The 13131-nt window shown below is 49.1% G+C and overlaps 1 protein-coding gene across 3 annotated transcripts in view; it reads right to left on the reverse strand.

Moving 5' to 3' along the window:
- LOC144610290 (cGMP-dependent protein kinase 1-like) overlaps positions 1-13131 on the reverse strand; it is a 55076-nt gene that overhangs the window by 40345 nt on the left and 1600 nt on the right. For all 3 annotated transcript variants that reach the window (XM_078428881.1, XM_078428880.1, XM_078428882.1), the window contains exons 2-3: positions 2163-2329; positions 316-429 (exon numbers count right to left, since the gene is read on the reverse strand). In XM_078428881.1, coding sequence (XP_078285007.1) covers positions 316-429; positions 2163-2329 — 281 coding nt within the window. The remainder of the gene's footprint in view (positions 1-315; positions 430-2162; positions 2330-13131) is intronic.

The raw sequence follows: 13131 nt of genomic DNA on the forward strand, positions 1-13131 counted from the left end.
CGGGTGTTGTCTGTGCGGAGTTTGCACGTTCTCCCCGTGACCGCGTGGGTTTCCTCCGGGTGCTCCGGTCTCCTCCCACGCTCCAAAGAGGTGCGGGTTTGTGGGTTAATTGGCCCTCTGTAAATTGCCGCTGGTGCGTAGGGAATGGATGGGAAAGTGGGGATGATGTGGAACTGGTGCGAACGGGTGATCGCTGGTTGGCACGGCCTCGGTGGGCCGAAGGGCCTGTTTCTGGGCTGTATCCGTGAACTAAACTGAAGTAAACCCTGTTGCCCCCCACCCCCCCACCTCCCACTGCGGCCCGCTCTCACCCACCTTTCACGGTGGCAGTTCTCGTGCAGTTGTAGAGGATGGCCAGCTCCCCGAACACTTTCCCTGGTGACATGGTGCAGAGTTTCATGTCATCTTTGGTCACCTCCACCTTCCCCTCTGCGGAGAGAGACACGGATCATTAGTCACCCCGTCGAGGGTCCACGCACCCAGCCTATCGCTCCTGTGGAGAGACCATGGCCATTCGCAGGTCCAGGCGATGGTCACACCAGGGCCGGCTGCCTGCCCCTCATCCGTGCCCACGTGTCCCCTGGAGAGGGAGCACGAACACACGGAGACCACGTGGACTCTGGAGGCCTTCCGTGAACGCTGGTCGCCGCGGTGGGGGGGTGGGGGGCAAGTGTATTGGAGATAAAGTTGACAGCATTTTAATTTGAGACCTGGTTGATTGTAAACTGCCAATGGCAGTCGTGAATTTGTTACTACTCCGTATTTGTGTTTGTTTGAATAAAAGGCATTTTGTATCATATAGAAAAAAGTGGAGAGACACAGATCACGGTCTCTCCCCAGGTACACGCACCCAGACCATCGCATCGAAAGGGGGATGCCCTTCAGAAGCCCAATAACCTGGCACATTGTTATATCACAGCGTGGTGGCGCAGCGGTAGAGTTGCTGCCTTACAGCGCCCGAGACCCGGGTTCAATCTTGACCCTGGGTGCTGTTTGTACGGAGTTTGCCCTGGGACCACGTGGGTTTTCTCCGTGTGCTCTGGTTTCCTCCCACACTCCAAAGCCGAGCAGGTTTGTAGGTTAATTGGCTGTTGTCCCTAGTGTGTAGGATAGTGTTAGTGCAGTGTGATCGGTGGTCGGCATGGATTAGGTGGGCCGAACGGACTGTTTCCACACTGTTTCTTTAAACTGCAGCTCTAAATCTGAATGATGGATCCATAAACTACATAAACAGAAGGCCGCTTCCATGCATTATGTACTCAATGGGGGTTTGCACATGTGTAGCAACTAGGGTCGCCAACAGTCCCGTTTTAGCCGGGACATCCTGTATTTTGGGCTAAATTGGTTTGCCCCGTACGGGACCGCACTTGTCCCGTATTAGGCCCGCGGGCCGCTGTCGGCCGGGACAGTGTGGGCTAACGGAGTGTGTTCCCCTAATGGAGATTGCGTAGCAACCCGCCTCCCGGCCCGGGCGGCCGCCATTGATGGAGCGGGAGCATGTGGCCGCTGGCTGGGTGAGGTCACGTGGGGCGCGGGGCGGTGACGTCACCTTGTCCCGTATTTGGGAGTGAGATAGTTGGCAACCCCAATAGCAATAATTTTACTGATCTGATGCAAGAAAATCAATTTCACTGTTCCTTGGAACACATGATAATAAAGAACCATTGAACCATCGGACCTCAGTATTAAGAGGGAGTTAGATGTGGCCCTTGTGGCTAAAGGGATCAGGGGGTATGGAGAGAAGGCAGGTACGGGATACTGAGTTGGATGATCAGCCATGATCGAAGGGCCGAATGGCCTACTCCTGCACCTATTGTCTATGTTTCTATGTGATCAGAGCAGGATTAGGACATTCGCCCCATCAAGTCTACTCCGCCATTCAATCATGGCTGATCCATCTCTCCCTCTCAGCCCCATTCTCCTGCCTTCTCCCCATGACCCTTACTGATCAAGAATCTATTAATCCCCACCTTAAAAATACCCATTGACGGCCTCCACTAGCACTGATCAATCCTGCAGAGTAGCTGCAACTGGACGGACTTATAGACGCTAGGTGCAGGAGTGGGTCATTCGGCCCTACGAGCCAGCACCGCCATTGACTGTGGTCATGGCTGATCATCCACAATCAGCCACTAGCTTGAGGGTTGAGTCTGTGGTCCTACCTTCCATCACGTACACCATGGAGCCCACGTCCCCCTCCTTGATGATGCAGTTGTCCTTGCTGTACTCCACCGGGTGCATGCAGTCCACTATCTCCTGGATCTGCGACATCTCCAAGTTCTTCATGAAGTCGTTCTCCAGAAAGGCGTCCTTGATCAGATCCCTCGACCTGTTGCACAGATCCAGCAGAGACACATCAGGAGTAGAACTTAGACTGGATCACCAAGGATCCAACAGTACCCTTTCCTTAGACGCTAGAGAACTGCAGATGCTAGTTTACCAAAAAAGACACAAAGTGCTGGAGCAACTCTGCAGGTCAGGCAGCATCCCTACAAAACCTGCACGTGTTTGGAGTGTGGGAGGAAACCGAATATCTCGGAGAAATCCCACGCAGGTCACGGGGAGAACGTACAAATTCCGTTTTAAAGACAGCGCCTGTAGTCAGGATCGAACCCGGGTCTCCTGCACTGTAAGGGAGTAACTTTACCGCTGCACCACTGTGCTGACCACATCTTCAGACCGAAGATGCTCTACCTAAGCAAGCCCCATTTTTCTGTGCTAGGCCCATATCAATAGACAATAGACAATAGGTGCAGGAGGAGGCCGTTTGGCCCTTAGAGCCAGCACCGCCATTTAATGTGATCATGGCTGATCATTCTCAATCAGTACCCCGTTCCTGCCTTCTCCCCGTACCCCCTGACTCCACTATCCTTAAGAGCTCCATCTAGCTCTCTCTTGAATGCATTCAGAGAATTGGCCTCCACTGCCTTCTGAGGCAGAGAATTCCACAGATTCACAACTCTCTGACTGAAAAAGTTTTTCCTCATCTCAGTTCTAAATGGCCTACCCCTTATTCTTAAACTGTGGCCCTTTGTTCTGGACTCCCCCAACATTGGGAACATGTTTCCTGCCTCTAACATGTCCAACCCCTTAATAATCTTATACGTTTCGATAAGATCTCCTCTCATCCTTCTAAATTCCAGTGTATACAAGCCTAGTCGCTCCAGTCTTTCAACATATGACGGTCAATAGACAATAGACAATAGACAATAGGTGCAGGAGTAGGCCATTCAGCCCTTCGAGCCAGCACCACCATTCAATGCGATCATGGCTGATCACTCTCAATCAGTACCCCGTTCCTGCCTTCTCCCCATACCCCCTCACTCCGCTATCCTTAAGAGCTCTATCCAGCTCTCTCTTGAAAGCATCCAACGAACTGGCCTCCACTGCCTTCTGAGGCAGAGAATTCCACACCTTCACCACTCTCTGACTGAAAAAGTTCTTCCTCGTCTCCGTTCTAAATGGCCTACCCCTTATTCTTAAACTGTGGCCCCTTGTTCTGGACTCCCCCAACATTGGGAACATGTTTCCTGCCTCTAATGTGTCCAATCCCCTAATTATCTTATATGTTTCAATAAGATCCCCCCTCATCCTTCTAAATGCCAGTTTAATTTAACAAGCCTAATTGCTCCAGCCTTTCAACATACGACAGTCCCGCCATTCCGGGAATTAACCTAGTGAACCTACGCTGCACGCCCTCAATAGCAAGAATATCCTTCCTCAAATTTGGAGACCAAAACTGCACACAGTACTCCAGGTGTGGTCTCACCAGGGCCCGGTACAACTGTAGAAGGACCTCTTTGCTCCTATACTCAACTCCTCTTGTTATGAAGGCCAACATTCCATTGGCTTTCTTCACTGCCTGCTGTACCTGCATGCTTCCTTTCAGTGACTGGTGCACTAGGACACCCAGATCTCGTTGAACATCCCCTCTTCCTAACTTGACACCATTCAGATAATAATCTGCCTTTCTATTCTTACTTCCAAAGTGAATAACCTCACACTTATCTACATTAAACTGCATCTGCCATGTATCCGCCCACTCACACAACCTGTCCAAGTCACCCTGCAGCCTTATTGCATCTTCCTCACAATTCACACTACCCCCCAGCTTAGTATCATCTGCAAATTTGCTAATGGTACTTTTAATCCCTTCATCTAAGTCATTAATGTATATCGTAAATAGCTGGGGCCCCAGCACCGAACCTTGCGGTACCCCACTGGTCACTGCCTGCCATTCCGAAAGGGACCCATTTATCCCCACTCTTTGCTTTCTGTCTGTCAACCAATTTTCTATCCATGTCAGTACCCTACCCCCAATACCATGTGCTCTAATTTTGCCCACTAATCTCCTATGTGGGACCTTGTCGAAGGATTTCTGAAAGTCGAGGTACACCACATCCACTGACTCTCCCCTGTCAATTTTCCTAGTTACATCCTCAAAAAATTCCAGTAGATTTGTCAAGCATGATTTCCCCTTCGTAAATCCATGCTGACTCGGAATGATCCTGTTACTGCTATCCAAATGCTCAGCAATTTCGTCTTTTACAATTGACTCCAGCATCTTCCCCACCACCGATGTCAGACTAACTGGTCTATAATTACCCGTTTTCTCTCTCTCTCCTTTCTTAAAAAGTGGGATAACATTTGCTATCCTCCAATCCACAGGAACTGATCCTGTATCTATAGAACATTGAAAAATGATCTCCAATGCTTCCACTATTTCTAGCCATTCCGGGAATTAATCTAGTAAACCTACGCTGCACGCCCTCAATATCCTTCTAAACCTTTCCTATCCATGTTCAAATGTCTTTTAAATATTGTTGGACCTGCCTCAACTGCCTCCTCTGGCAGCTCATTCCATACACCCATCCTCCTTAGAGTGAAAAAGTTACCCCTCAGATTCCTATTAAATCTTTCTCCTCTCACCATCAACCTATGAAGTTTACATCTTGATTCCCCTACCCTGGGTAAAAGACCCTGTGGTATATCTAGGTAGACACAAAATGCTGGAGTAACTCAGCGGGACAGGCAGCATCTGAAGAAGGGTTACCCATTCCTTCTATCCGGAGATGCTGCATGTCCCACTGAGTTGCTCCATGTCCCACCATTGGTGGAGCGGGAGCACGTGGCCACTGGCTGTGTGAGGTCACGTGGGGCGCGGGACGGTGACGTCGCCCTTTGTCCCTTATTTGGGGGTGAGGAAGTTGGCAACCCTACTAATACGGGACAAGGGCGGTCCCGTACGGGACAAGGGCGGTCCCATACGGGACAAACTAATTTAGCCCAGAATACAGGGATGTCCTGGCTAACACGAGGACAGTTGGCGACCCTGGTCGGAGCGGACTCGGTGGGCTGAAGGTCCTGTTTCCCTGCTTTTTCAGTCAGAGAGTTGTGAATCTGTGGAATTCTCTGCCTCAGAAGGCAGTGGAGGCCAATTCTCTGAATGCATTCAAGAGAGAGCTAGATAGAGCTCTTAAGGATAGCGGAGTCAGGGGTTATGGGGAGAAGGCAGGAACGGGGTACTGATTGAGAATGATCAGCCATGATCACATTGAATGGCGGTGCTGGCTCGAAGGGCCGAATGGCCTCCTCCTGCACCTATTGTCTATTGTCTATTGCCGTATCTTTCAATCGATCAAGTCAAGAAGCCGTTTCTGTGCTGTACGACTGGATAACTGTGACTTGATGAAGCCAGTTATTTCTGTGATAAATGTCATGCGTTCCTTCAGCGTTGAGTCAGACTATGATTGGATCCCTCGTCCCTTGGGGCAATTCAATCCTCACTGGTCTTTTTCACTTTGTTTCATCCACGATTTTACCTGCTGCCCAGTTAGACGTGCAGCATTACTACACCTACTGCCCCTTAGAAATGCCTTATTATTTGTTCCGCCGCTGGAACTCCAATTTTAGCACTGGGCACTGGTGGTGAATTTGATTTTAAAGGGCACCGGGAGGGCCGCTGGTCACGGTGGGTCGCGGTGTAGATCATGGCTCCACGCACCAGCAGGTCTGAGAGCGCCAGGGTTGTTCAAGGATTGATGCAGACTGGAGAAGACATTGATGGAGGTGAAGTGGCCCGGGTACAAGGGAGGTCAAAGACATCTGTCTTCCCGCCTGCTCTGGCTGTAAACAACCCACGGAAAGGTGCGGGAAGCACAAGATGAAGGCTGGAACAGCTAGGGTTGTCAACTGTCCCATATTAGCCAGGACATCCCGGTATTTTGGGCCGAATTAGTTTGTCCCGTACGGGACCGCCCTTGTAGGGTTGCCAACTTCCTCACTCCCAAATATGGGACAAAGGGTGACGTCACCGCCCCGCGCCCACCCGAGCCGGGCGGACGCCATTGGTGAAGCGGGAGCACGTGGCCGCTGGCTGGGTGAGGTCACGTTGGGCGCGGGGCGGTGACGTCACCTTTTATAGACGATAGACAATAGGTGCAGGAGGAGGCCATTCGGCCCTTCGAGCCAGCACCGCCATTCAATGTGATCATGGCTGATCATTCTCAATCAGTACCCCGTTCCTGCCTTCTCCCCATACCCCCTGACTCCGCTATCCTTAAGAGCTCTATCTAGCTCTCTCTTGAATGCATTCAGAGAATTGGCCTCCACTGCCTTCTGAGGCAGAGAATTCCACAGATTTGTCCCGTATTTTGGAGCGAGGAAGTTGGCAACCCTAGGAACAGCTCAATGTCACTCTCCACAGAGAATGTTGGAAATGCTCTGCAGGTCAGTCAGGGCGTGTGGAGAGAGGAACGGAGTTAACCTTGCGGGTCAAGGATGCTTCCGCAGCTCGGGTATTTTATACAGTTGCACAGCACGGAAACAGGCCCTTCGGCCCACCTTGCCCGTGCCAACCAAGTTGGCATATTGGGTTTAGGAAAAAGAACTGCAGGTGCTGGTTTAAATCGAAGGTAGACACAAAATGCTGGAGTAACTCAGCGGGTCAGGCAGCATCTCGGGAGAGAAGGAATGGGTGACGCTTCGGGTCGAGGCCCTTCTTCAGACTGATGTCAGGGGGGGAGGCGGGACAAAGTTAGTCCCGTTTGTCCGTTAATCGATATCCTTCGAAACCCTTCCAATCCTTTTAGTTTAGTTTAATTAGTTTATTTAGTTTAGTTTCATTCAGTTTAGTTTAATTTAGTTTAATTTAGCTTAGTTAGTTGAGTTCATTGTCACAGTGAAAAGCTTTTTGTGGTGAGCTATCCAGTCAGATGAAAGACAATACATGATTACAATCAACCCCACCACAGTGTGGGAACACAGAATAAAGGGAATAACATTTAGTGCCAGATAACGTCCAGTAAAGTCCTACTAAAGATAGTTTGAAGGTCGCAAATGAGGTTGATTAAAAGTCAGGACCACTCTCTAGTTGGTGATAGGATGGTTGAGTTCTAAATGTCTTTTAAAAGACGTATTATTATCCACCTCTATAGGTTCCCCTGACAGCTTGTTCCAGATACAGACTATCGAGAGACTCAAAGAGACTTTTAATTGATTGATTGTTTGAAAGATGCAAATGTACAGCCCATCGAGTCTTACTGGCCATCCATCACCTGTTCCCACTAGACCCATTTTCTACACACTAGGAGCAATTTACAGAACCTACAAACCCGCACATCTGAGGGATGTGGGAGATAACCGGAGCACCCACTGGAAACCCTTGAGGTCACAGGGAAAATGTGCAAACTCCACACTGGCAGCAGCCGAGGCCCAGGATTGAACCTGGGCCTCTGGCGCTGTGAGGCTCTTGTGCCACTGTGCCACCTCGTCTTGGGCATGGTAAGATTACCAGGAGTCCCAGCTTTGTCCAAGATACACTCACCCCAGAGTTCAGAGAGTCGTAGAGTCATAGAGTGATACGGCGTGGACACAGACCCTTCGGCCCGACTTGCCCACACCGGCCAACATGTCCCAGCTACACTAGTCCCACCTGCCCACGTTTGGTCCATATCCCTCCAAACCTGTCCTATCTAAGTACCTGTCTAACTGTTTCTTGTGTGTTCTTATGTTCACATGTGTGGAGGGAGATGAGCCATGGTTTTCTCTATTCAGTCACAATAGTGCGGTACGGTGGAGTAGAGGTCGAGTTGCTGCCTCACAGCGCTAGAGTCACTGGTTCAGTCCTGACTGTGCGTGCTGCCTGTACGGGACTTGTACGTTCTCCCCGCGACCGTACGGGTTTTCTGTGAGTGCTCACGTTTCCTCCAACATCCCAAAGACATACAGATTTGTAAGGTAATTGGCTTCTGTAAATTGTAAGTTGTCTCTAGTTTGGCTGATCGTGCTAGTGTGCGGGGATCGCTGGCCGTCACAGACTCGACGGGCTGAAGGGCCTGTTTCCGTGCTGCCTGTCTAAAGTCTGAAGAGTGAACTGTCAGGGTGAGAAACCAGACATCCACAGGGAAACATATCTTCAGAGAGAAGGGAAAATAGCAGAACGGGGAATCCTCTATGCACCCCAGGATGTTGATCCAACACTTCTGAAAGAATATTAAAAGTTTAATACACATCAGAGTGTCTCTCTTGCCCCAATGCTTAGATGCTTGAGCACTCTCACATGGATTATATGAATAAACGGCTGACATTTGGCATCAGATAAAGCTTTTATGTTTGATTTTAAAGTATTCAATTTAAGCAGAGATGTATCCATGGCAACAGCACTAGTATGTAGCATCTCCAGTGGTTTGTGAATCAACAGAAGAGAAAATCTCAAGTCATCTCCAGTGTAAATACACTCACCTGCTAACTCCACCATCTTGTCTACATTCTCTCCCCTTTCCCCTCTCCCTCACCCCATTTTCACATGTGTGAACTTAGGCACAGAGGGTTGGTCTTTAGACTTTAGAGATACCGCATAGAAACATAGAAACATAGAAAATAGGTGCAGGAGTAGGCCATTCGGCCCTTCGAGCCTGCACCGCCATTCAATATGATCATGGCTGATCATCCAACTCAGTATCCCGTACCTGCCTTCTCTCCATACACCCGATCCCTTTAGCCACAAGGGCCACATCTAACTCCCTCTTAAATATAGCCAATGGACTGGCCTCAACTACCTTCTGTGGCAGAGAATTCCACAGATTCACCACTCTCTGTGTGAAAAAAAACTTTCTCATCTTGGTCCTAAAAGACTTCCCCCTTATCCTTAAACTGTGACCCCTTGTTCTGGACTTACCCAACATCGGGAACAATCTTCCTCAATCTAGCCTGTCCAACCCCTTAACAATTTTGTAAGTTTCTATTAGATCCCCTCTCAATCTTCTAAATTCCAGCGAGTACAAGCCGAGTCTATCCAGTCTTTCTTCATATGAAAGTCCTGCCATCCCAGGAATCAATCTGGTGAACCTTCTCTGTACTCCCTCTATGGCAAGAATGTCTTTCCTCAGATTAGGAGACCAAAACTGTATGCAATACTCCAGGTGTGGTCTCACCAATGCCCTGTACAACTGCAGCAGAACCTCCCTGCTCCTATACTCAAATCCCCTCGCTATGAATGCCAACGTACCATTCGCAACCAACCATAGAAACGAGCCGTTTGGCTCACCAAGTCCTCACCGACCAGAGATCCCCTGTACATGAGCACTATCCTACAAGACCCCTACACACACAGGACAGTTTATAACTTACAGAAGCAAATTAACCTGCAAACCTGTACACCTTTGGAGTGTGGGAGGAAACCGAAGCACCCAGAGAAAGCCCACGTGGTCACAGGGAGAACGTACAAACTCCACACAGACAGCACCCATAGTCAGCATCAATCCCGAGTCTCTGGTGCTGTAGGGCAGCAACTCTACCGCTGTGCCATTGTGCCAGTTAGATGGCGAAACCTGGAACTGCAGATGCTGGTTTACCAAAAAAAGACACAAAGGTTTGGAGTAACTCAGTGGGTCAGGCAGAATCTCTGGAGAACTTGGATAAGTGTCGTTTTGGGTTGGGACCTTTCTTCAGACTGATCCAAGATGGACTGACCTGAGAGGACACAACAGTGCTGACATTCTCCTGGGGTGGGGAGAAGGGGGGGCAGGGGATGAGTGGACACACAGGGGTCAGGTTTCTCTGACCCCCTCAATGCTCTCTCAGTCCAGGTGTTAATGATGGTCTTCCGTTCAATCTTAAATGAGGGAATGAAAAGGAAATTGCCAGGCCAAAGGTCCACCTAACACAAGGACACAGCTGAGAAGATCTTGAGTAGATGTCGGGCCATGCCATATGACTCTTCCAACCTGCTCTGCTGTTCAATAAGAGATGGCTGATCCTGTACATAGAGTCACAGAGTGCTAGAGATGTGCAGCACCGGAACAGGCCATTCGGCCCACCTTTTCCATGCCGACCAAGTTCGCACACTCAGCTAGTGCCATTTGCTTGCATTTGGCCCATAGCCCGCTGAACTCTTCCTATCCACATATCTGTCCAGAATGTCTTGTACATGTCTTTTATATAAAACGTATACATAATTGTATCCACTTATATAACTTCCCTAGAACAGTACAGCATGCGAACTGGCCCTTAGGCCCACAATGTTCGTGGCGAACATGATGTCAAGACCTGCTCTGATCTGCCTGCTCATAATCCCTATCACCCAGTCCCTGCATATCCATGTGCCCATCTAAAGATATCTTAAACACCACTAGGTAGACACACAGTGCTGGAGTCCTTCTGCAGTTGTACAGGGCCCTAGTGAGACCGCACCTGGAGTACTGTGTACAGTTTTGGTCTCCAAATTTGAGGAAGGATATTCTTGCTATTGAGGGCGTGCAGCGTAGGTTCACTAGGTTAATTCCCGGAATGGCGGGACTGTCGTATGTTGAAAGACTGGAGCGACTAGGCTTGTATACACTGGAATTTAGAAGGATGAGAGGAGATCTTATCAAAATGTATAAGATTATTAAGGGTTGGACACGTTTGCAGATGATACTAAGTTGGGGGGTAGTGTGAATTGTGAGGAAGATGCAATAAGGCTGCAGGGTGACTTGGACAGGTTGTGTGAGTGGGCGGATACATGGCAGATGCAGTTTAATGTAGATAAGTGTGAGGTTATTCACTTTGGAAGTAAGAATAGAAAGGCAGATATTATCTGAATGGTGTCAAGTTAGGAGGAGGGGGAGTTCAACGAGATCTGGGTGTCCTAGTGCATCAGTCAATGAAAGGAAGCATGCAGGTACAGCAGGCAGTGAAGAAAGCCAATGGAATGTTGGCCTTCGTAACAAGAGGAGTTGAGTATAGGAGCAAAGAGGTCCTTCTACAGTTGTACCGGGCCCTGGTGAGACCGCACCTGGAGTACTGTGTGCAGTTTTGGTCTCCAAATTTGAGGAAGGATATTCTTGCTATGGAGGGCGTGCAGCGTAGGTTCACTAGGTTAATCCCCGGAATGGCGGGACTGTTGTATGTTGAAAGGCTGGAGCAATTGGGCTTGTATACACTGGAATTTAGAAGGATGAGGGGGGATCTTATTGAAACATATAAGATAATTAGGGGATTGGACACATTAGAGGCAGATAACATGTTCCCAATGTTGGGGGAGTCCGGAACAAGGGGCCACAGTTTAAGAATAAGGGGTAGGCCATTTAGAACGGAGATGAGGAAGAACTTTTTACCAGTCAGAGGGTGGTGAAGGTGTGGAATTCTCTGCCTCAAAAGGCAGTGGAGGCCAGTTCGTTGGATGCTTTCAAGAGAGAGCTGGATAGAGCTCTTAAGGATAGCGGAGTGAGGGGGTATGGGGAGAAGGCAGGAACGGGGTACTGATTGAGAGTGATCAGCCATGATCGCATTGAATGGCGGTGCTGGCTCGAAGGGCTGAATGGCCTACTCCTGCACCTATTGTATATTGTATTGTATTGAGGCAGGAAACATGTTCCCAATGTTGGGGGAGTCCAGAACCAGGGGCCACAGTTTAAGAATAAGGGGTAGGCCATTTAGAACTGAGATGAGGAAAAACTTTTTCAGTCAGAGAGTTGTGAATCTGTGGAATTCTCTGCCTCAGAAGGCAGTGGAGGCCAATTCTCTGAATGCATTCAAGAGAGAGCTAGGTAGAGCTCTTAAGGATAGCGGAGTCAGGGGGGTATGGGGAGAAGGCAGGAACGGGGTACTGATTGAGAATGATCAGCCATGATCACATTGAATGGCGGTGCTGGCTCGAAGGGCCGAATGGCCTCCTCCTGCACCTATTGTCTATTGTCTATTGTCTAACTCAGCGGGTCAGGCAGCATCTCGGGAGAGAAGGAATGGGTGACTTTTTGGGTCGAGACCCTTCTTCAGACTGATGAATCTTAAACACCACTATTGTATCTGTTTCCACCACCACCCTTGGCTGTGGGTTCCAGGCACCTACGAGCCTCTGTGTAAAAAACTCACCCCACACATCTCTTTTAAACTTTGCCCCCCTCACCTTAAAGCTGTGCCCTTTAGTGCTTGTTTTTTTTTTCCATCCTGGGATAAAGGTTTTGACTATCTGCCCCATCTACACCTCTCGATTGTTTAAGAGGCCATGGAGACCCATTGCTTCATCCAGCCGGTTACTAAAACGCTTTGTGGGAGATGGAAGAGACGGACCCAGTCTCCCTGCAAGAACTTGCTGGAATTTAGAAGATTGAGGGGGGATCTTATAGAAACTTACAAAATTCTTTAGAGGTTGGACAGGCTAGATGCAGGAAGATTGTTCCCGATGTTGGGGAAGTCCAGAACAAGGGGTCACAGTTTAAGGATAAGGGGGAAGTCTTTTAGGACCGAGATGAGAAAACATTTCTTCACACAGAGAGTGGTGAGTCTGTGGAATTCTCTGCCACAGAAGGTAGTTGAGGCCAGTTCATTGGCTATATTTAAGAGGGAGTTAGATGTGGCCCTTGTGGCTAAAGGGATCAGGGGGTATGGAGAGAAGGCAGGTACGGGTTACTGAGCTGGATGATCAGCCATGATCATATTGAATGGCGGTGCAGGCTCGAAGGGCCGAATGGCCTACTCCTGCACCTATTTTCTATGTTTCTATGTTTCTAAGAACACCAATGTCAATCAGATCACAGATTATATCTGCAAGGTAAGTTGAATCCTGAACTCTTGGCTGCTGTGACTGCAGATGAGATAATCAGATCACAAGTGAGCTCGAGTCACTTCATCAGTGCAGACATGTCTGAC

Source organism: Rhinoraja longicauda, chromosome 36, assembly GCF_053455715.1.
Source record: "Rhinoraja longicauda isolate Sanriku21f chromosome 36, sRhiLon1.1, whole genome shotgun sequence".
Lineage (NCBI taxonomy): Eukaryota > Metazoa > Chordata > Chondrichthyes > Rajiformes > Arhynchobatidae > Rhinoraja > Rhinoraja longicauda.